Source organism: Stegastes partitus, unplaced genomic scaffold (assembly GCF_000690725.1).
Source record: "Stegastes partitus isolate 25-593 unplaced genomic scaffold, Stegastes_partitus-1.0.2 Scaffold629, whole genome shotgun sequence".
Taxonomy (NCBI): Eukaryota; Metazoa; Chordata; class Actinopteri; family Pomacentridae; genus Stegastes; species Stegastes partitus.
In genome coordinates, this window is record NW_007578360.1 from 286,991 (window position 1) to 295,029 (window position 8,039).

Consider the following 8,039-nt stretch of genomic DNA (forward strand, 5'->3'; position numbering starts at 1 on the left):
AAATTCACACATTTCTTCATGTGTTTTCCCATGTTTACATACTTACTTTATTTCTTCATTCATCTTTGTGTTTCTCAGGTCATTTCTGAGCTGTGACCAGTAAAACATGACCTGTTGTAATACATGTAACGTAAACCTGCTTATGTGTGGACTACTTTCACATACATATTAATAAGTAATCGAGTGGTTGTAAAGACAACAGTATTTTTCTTTTCCGTGACATTCCTACTAATCCCAAATTTGTAATATTTATTTCTACATTTCAGTCTGATGTTAAGTTCTTAGTCTCCATATTGAGTCCGTTACAAGCGCCTTTGTTTATTTTGGAAGTCCTGACCGGAAGCGCCTCTCGCTGGTTTGGTCTGACTTGACTTCGCTCTCTGACCCGCAAGGTTCCGCAACTGGCATGAGTTTAGGATCCCTGAGTGGAAAAAAGAGGGGGGAATGAACAACACGCCGCCAGGATTACGGTTGGTGTGTGGACTTCCATTTTATTTTCACTTTGTCCAGTTTGGGCTTTTTGGAGTTTGAAGTTTGATCGAGGGGGTTTTCTGTCTGTGTTGGTGGCTGGTCGCTCGTAGCTCGCCAACGGACTGTGTTTGGGACCACAGCAGCTCCGTCAATGCTCTTCCACAAGTATTTGCAGTGCAGGGTGTGTTGTCATCACTCTTGTTTCTGACTTTTTAAAAATGTTCCTTACAGGGATTTAGCCATGTGTCCACTTCAACCTTTAACTCCACAAAACAAAACAAAGGGACCAGAATTGGTTTGTTAAATCCAATTAAATTTGCAAAAAAATATTCCAACCCTGCAAAGTGTTCTTTCTTTTATTTTTATTTTTTTTAAAGTTTCAAATCTTAAAGATAAGTGAAGTTGAGCTCCCCTGGTCCTCTACCTACCGAGCTGCATTGTATTTTTGTTGCATGTTTTGCCATCTCTCTCTGCATTGTGTGCAGCAGGACGGTGGCTTTTTTTTGCTGACATAGTTCTATAGGGATTATAATGCAGGGACCACATGCCCTCACAGGCCATTGTCGGCCCCTCTGTCTCTGTTGTCTTTTTTTCTACTGAGTGAGTCAATTGATGGAGGGATAAAAGGCAAAAAAAAATATGCATTGACATGGGCTTTTAGGACAGAGAGCGAGAGGCGGAGGGTTCAGTCACAGCCTCTGCTCTGTTGGTGGCCTGTAACTGCTGCCAGCAGCAAACCGGCCATGAGGGCCCACAGCAGCCCCGGAATTAAACAGGGGAGATCCACCAGCAAACCATGTCCTTAAACTACATCAAAAACTTCTACGAAGGATGCGTAAGTAGACGACAAAGGCTGATTGTGGGGGATTTTATTGCCACGTTCGCCCCCGTGCTGCCTCGGACTGTTTGTACCTTTCAGGGTTTGACAGTTACAGAGCAGCACCGTGGAACAATCATCCCTCTCGAGGCAGAAAATGAAAGGACATTGATCTGTTTTCAGTCCTTTCGTGCTGTCTTTATGCAGCTGAGTGACATATTAGTAAACCAAAAGGCTCTCTGCTTTGTCGGAGTGTCATTTCGGCCTTTTTTCTGGCGAGCGTGACTCGGTGTTAAGTGTCAGAGCAGAGCAGGTAAAGAGATGAGATGGGAAATGTTTCCTGTGAATGGGTTTTGTTTCAGCCTTCAGAGCTCAGGGCCTCAGTGTTGCAGCTGCATTTATCTGGCTGACAAAAGCTGTTTTCTCTTTGTCTCTGACTGTGGGTGTTTGTGTGCACGTTTGTCGCACGTCTGTGGGAATGATGTACAATGTAAATGCCTCTATGTGTGCACATACGAGCGTGTGTGTTCTTGCTTTTCTACCTTGATGTGCACGTGTGTGTTGCTTTGTGTGACTGTGCCTGTTTGTGTGTTGCTTACATGTGTCCCTGTGTGTATTTGTGTGTGTGTGTTGCAGCTCAGGCCTCCTACGGTGATAGGCCAGTTCCACACCTTGTTCTTCGGCTCGGTGCGGATGTTCTTTCTGGGCGTTCTTGGCTTCGCCGTCTATGGGAATGAAGCTCTGCACTTCAGCTGTGACCCCGACCGCCGAGAACTCAACCTGTACTGCTACAACCAGTTCAGACCCATAACACCTCAGGTAGGTCTGAGCCAAACTGAGATGTAAAACTAGATTGTACTCATGATAAAGCACTTTCAGTCCTTAAATATAATTGTGAGAACAGGTTCGGTCCAATACGTTCATAATTAGCACTTACATACTCTTCAGGTCAAATCTGACCCGTTTTGACATTTGACAGCAGTAAAAACATCCTAAACATGAGTCGTTTAATCTGAAATTTGATTACGTTTCTGAAAGTGAACCAAAATACACAAAAATGAAAATATTTTAAAATTGTATACTTTCGTACACTGAGGCTGTTTCGGGTCAAGTTTGACCCGTAAATACTGAGATGGATTCTAAATCAACCAGTGTGGGTCAAATCAAAGAAAAATGGTGGTTTTGGGGAATCTTGTACAGGCCATGTTTTATGTGTATTTTTGATGTACATTTATTCATGTGACATGGGCTATTTAGACATTCTAAATAGTTTAAAATTAGTTTTAAAAGGGCCGCTCAGAAGCTCCTACTCTGGAGGAGGTTCTTCATTCTCCACAGAAGACGGCTTTGACTAAGTTCTGCGGGGGCGGTTCTTGTGGTCAGAACAGGCACAAAGGTTTTGGCCCTTCCTGAAAGATTTATGCAGCCTGTATTCACTCCAATTGTTTAAAATCAGATTAAACAAATTACAAATTCCAGATTAACTGAGGAGCGTTTGTTTGGTTGTTTCCCCCAAGTTTAAAGCACGTCCAAGAAAGCCGTAGCAACTTAAAGTGCAGTTGTGCTTCTGCCTTACGAATATCAGAACAAACTTCCAAATCAGACCTTGTAAATCTTATATAGGTGAAGGTTTTCAAGTTTTTAATATTAGCTTAGCTAAATTATGCTAAATAAGCTAACCTAAACAGCTTCAAAGTCAAGATTCACAACACCATGTCTTACTTCAGGGCGAGCTAACTTAAACCACATTAAGTGAAAGTAAAAGATACAACTCAGTCACAGAGGAATGAAGCCTGCTAGCACAATTTTTCAGTCCCCTAATACCACACAATGTGTATAGCTAGCATGTTAAAAACAAAAGAAAATTGTAGATATCAGCTAAGCTATAGTGTGCTTGAGTGAAATGCAGTCATGTAAGCTAATTGTTGTTAAAAACAGACACCAAAGTAACAGTTTGCCCACCCTTATTTAGCTACAGTAAACAAAAAACATGCAATTTAATGACATGGCGACTTATTCTATTGGTTCTACTTCTCTGACACTGAAGTAAATCTACAACCAACTAAGATAAAATATGCTGAAACAAGATATGACACTGGTAACTAACTTTACTAAGCTAACTAGGCTATGCTAATGCCACTCTTTTAAACTCAAAATATATTGTTTAGTAAAGTTAACCTATGCTAAAGACAAACTAGAGTAATGGACGTTATAGCTAGCAGTCATAACACTAAAAGTGTCCTACTCTAGTAATGAAAATGTATGCCAAAAAACCTTTGTAATCAATTATTTACTGCAGGTGTAAGTCATACTCAGTAATAATAATACATTCTTTGTCAAACACATAAAACCACATGTGCATAATTACATTAATTCAAACGAGAATCTGTTTTTTGTAATTGGTGGAACTCCAATGCAGAATATACAGGATTGTAAATGAACCAGCAGCACCTTCGGGACAGATGGAGATGTTTCCAATCAAATAAAACTATGCAGATAGAAAACAGCCACGGGTCGTTATCAACATGACAGGTTTTCTATGCTGATAGAAAATGCAGTTTTGGATAGATGAAACATTTCAGTCAACATTGAACTTGGATGGATTCCTGCCCGCCTCAGTTGCCAAAAACACAACTTGTAGGTTTCTTTACTTGCACCATCTGAAAACTGAATGACTAAATCTTGCGCTGTCTCTTCCTTCTCAACATTTTTTCCTGCCTTTTATCTCCCAAACCCATGACTTCCTGTCTCACTCCTGTTAATGCTGTCTTGTTTCTTATTTACTTCCATCATCTAGTTCATGAGTCCTCCATTTTATACCCTTTATATCTCCAGTAACTTTTCTCATTTCCACCACCCCTTGTTTGCTCCCTCTCCAGGTCTTCTGGGCATTACAGCTGGTAACGGTGCTTGTTCCTGGGGCAGTGTTCCACCTGTATGCCGCCTGTAAGAACATTGACCAGGAGGAGATCCTTGAACGACCCATCTACACCGTCTTCTACATCATTTCCGTTCTTCTACGCATCATTCTGGAGGTCATCGCCTTCTGGCTACAAAGCCACCTCTTTGGCTTTCAGGTTTGTCAATGTCTAACTTTTTTTAACTTGAGGAGCTCTGTAGAGTGCATATCTACGGTATGTCACTGTTATGCATCCATCCATTTGTTTTCAAGTTGAGTATCACAACCCCAGTTTCTTGACAGACAGACATGCAGAGTAGCGTACCCCTTAGAACCTTTTCACAATGAAATTTCTTGTGTTCCTGCTGGGGGTTTTAAAGATCTCCCAGTCAGGAAGGGAAATGTCATCCCTCCAGCATGTTCAGGGTTTTGAGGCCTCCCTTCCCATTTGGTCCTACCTTTACCATTTCTAAATTAATCCAAATAATAGATTTTAATACAATAGGCAGCAGCGCAGTATTGTTAAAATCCTCAAAATATTGACTTTGTGAAACCTCCGTCAGTGTCAGGATGGCTTGGTCCCATATATGGACTGGATACAAAAGATGGACGTACCCATGGTAACCGCACCCACTGGTTTGTGGCCTACCATTCTGAAGCCTCTTGTTTGGCATATGGCTACCAACATCTTAGTTTCTTTAACCAGACATGGCAAGCGAAGGATGGATCTAACCAAGGACCCAAGAGCACTACACATGCTTATGTAGTAGCGACTTGTCAAGCGGCCCGGCTCTACAGCATACCCTGCTTTATCCTCTATTTGCCTATAAATGAGGCCATAACTTACAAAGTGAACACCATGCTGTATTGAAGGGGACTTGAACCTTGCAATTGAAACCATAAAATCAAATGAAGTCTGGTCACTTTGTCATAGACTTCTATACAATCAGACCTTCTCTTGCAATCAGATAAGTCTCCCCATTTCTGTTGTGACCAGGCCAGTTTTAGTAACGTCTGTAATTGCGACTAGCTCGGTCAAGAGGTAGGACAAGGTATTTAAAATACACAAGTAGACTCTCATAAGACAGTATATTCCTCAGGTTGGCCAAGTCAGGTTTTGCTTTTGTCTAATAATATTCCACAGGTTGAGCAGATGGTATATCTAAAATACCTTTGAGCCATTGATAATTGACAGAGTTGTAGTTCTAATGAATTATTGGTGAGAATGGATCTTTTCAAAATTATGGATACACTCCATCTAAAAAAAAAAAAAAATAATGCCACAAAATCCAAAATAGCTCTTTTGATGACGTCAACTGTAAACCACTGACTGTAAATTGCCAACACTGAGCTGGGAGATATGCTGGCTTTTTGTGCAATAAGTAAAGAAAAACTCTCTCTGTATTGAAATACTTTTTTCCTTCATTATTGTCTACAGCCTCGCAACTACATCAAAGAAAAAGAGTCTATGACAACATGTAGTTATTGAGAAACATGTTTGTGCGAGTGCTACTGTTTACAGAAGGTTACCAGTAACTCCAGAGACGGTTGAATGAAAATGTCCTTCAGTTGTCTTTATTTAATTTTTGAATGACATACTATTTGTACCAATGCTGGAAACATACTATCTGTTACATTTGTTAGTTGATACTTTGGTCCAAAACAAAATTAGGAAATAACTATTTGATGAAGCATAAATAAAGAATTCCCACAAGATGAATCATAGCAGGGGCAGATCAAGGCCAGTTTGATCCACCAAATTAAAACCGACACAACATGTTCGGTAATTAACAAATCCTAAAATAAAGAACAACACTCAGTCTTCTTTTTTGTTAAAAATCTAAAACTAATTTTACAAGGTTTCCCTCCTGATGTTTGTGTGCACAAAAATGCAAAAATTGCTGCTGGCTGTCGAGAAGTAAGCAATTTTAAATGACTTCTACATTCACTTTTCAGACCTGGAGGCGACGTCCATTTTTTGTTCGGTAGCTAGTATGCTAACAAACTGACCAGCTAACTAACTGAAAAACGGTTAGGGGTTGTCGTTCGCTATAACTGTCTATGCTAGCTGGATTGCTAATAGTAAGTTAGTTACTTGCAAGCTTGTTTACTAATTCTTACTGAGGTAACAACTCAAACGAGAAGTAGGGTCATTTTCTCATTGACTTTTAAACAAGTAGACTTTGTTTTGCAACCAGGTGAGTCGCCCCCTGCTGGCTGTTTTTGACAGAGTGCAGGTTTAAGGCACTTCTGAATTGGCTTAATATTTCCAGGAGGTTTACGCACATATTTTATATGTAGTTAGAGCCAATTGGCAAACTTCTGTAGCTGGCATGTTATCCAACCAGCTGCAAAAAAGTTTCGGGTTGTTGATCATAACAGCTAATTGTGCTATCTGGATCGGGTAGTTGTAAGCTCATTAACCTGCAAGCTTGTATGCTAACCTGAAAGCACATTGGCATGGTTTCTTCAAGACACATATTTGTACCATCAGCTTTTGTCTCATAATTGTCTGCAGAGCTCGTCTCCTTTGTGTTGCAAGTTTATGCAGCATAGATTCGATAGGACAGACGTTATAGATATAAGTATATATTTATAATTAATAAGGTTTGCTTTTGATGTGAGCTCCTGCAGGCGATGTCCTACTTTTGCATGCAGTCCATGAACCCAAGATACTTGAGAATAGGAAGCCCTTTGACTCCTTGTCCATAACATCTTGTGGAAGTTGAGTGGATGCCAAACAACTGGCACAGTTCAGTGAAGATGTAGTCCCAGTGCAGCATTTAAAGATGCTGGAATAAACTTCTAATCAAGAAAGTCAGCAGAGAGGATCATTAGACTCTGCTACTACCGGCAGTGATTAAGAAGAAGCTTACAGAGCACATGGCCAACTGAAGGGACTGACTGATGATAGCTGCTGGCCATCCCTGCTTTTTAATCCTTACGACATCTTTAATCAACTGTTCAGGTGTTGGTTCTGCCCAGTGTACCTTACTTCCATAGGTGCAGCGAGGATCAATGCTGACGACTCACATTTATATGAATCAGAAGAGGATTGTTCAGTCAGTGTTCAGAACTTCACATATCCATATGAGTATTACTGTTTGTTTCTCTTTCCTTTCCCCAGGTTCACCCACTGTACAAGTGTGATGCCAGCGCTTTGGAAAAGGCCTTTAACGTAACTAAGTGCATGGTGCCCGAACACTTTGAAAAAACCATCTTCCTCAGTGCCATGTACACCTTCACCGTGATCACCATACTTCTCTGTATTGCTGAGATATTTGAGATACTCTGCCGGCGGCTCGGTTATCTCAACAACCAATGACACAAACACACCAGCATGCATGCACACACACAGCGACTAAGGGTGAAAACATATGACACTATTTCTGCCAGTTTTGGCTCTTTGTTAGCTGGACTTTTATAAACAGGAAGCTAACATAAGAGCAAAACCTCACCTGTGGTCCATCGTGAGTGAGTTGCACCAAGAACTTTGAGAATGTGCAACAATGTCAGAGCTGGCAAATCCGAAATACTCTCGAGGTGTTTTTGCCCTTAACTAGAGAGCGATCCTCCCTGGACGTATTTCAGACATCAGTGGGTCTGTACTGGCTGTGTCCAGAGGTCTTGTATGGACGTAATGGCCAGAGTTTATGTACCTCCTACTGAACTGTTAAGGGATGGGATAGAAAGATTTGTGGTTTTCTTTTTTTTTCCCACAAGATGACTGAAAGATAGGCGTCAACTTCATGGTGCTATGAAATACAGTGACGGCGAAAGTCCAATTTGTTACAAAACCGGTGACCCGTAGCAGCTTGAGGGTCTGTAAAATCCTATTCTTGGAGTTGTGCA

At 40.9% G+C, this 8,039-nt stretch overlaps 1 protein-coding gene across 1 annotated transcript; it reads left to right on the forward strand.

Moving 5' to 3' along the window:
* The first annotated feature begins 1,267 nt into the window (after positions 1-1,267).
* Positions 1,268-7,512, forward strand: gje1a (gap junction protein epsilon 1a). The gene is made up of 4 exons (XM_008289663.1): positions 1,268-1,306; positions 1,925-2,107; positions 4,168-4,365; positions 7,315-7,512. The coding sequence occupies exons 1-4, from the start codon at positions 1,268-1,270 to the stop codon at positions 7,510-7,512; spliced, it is 618 nt and encodes a 205-aa protein (XP_008287885.1).
* Positions 7,513-8,039: the final 527 nt, after the last annotated feature.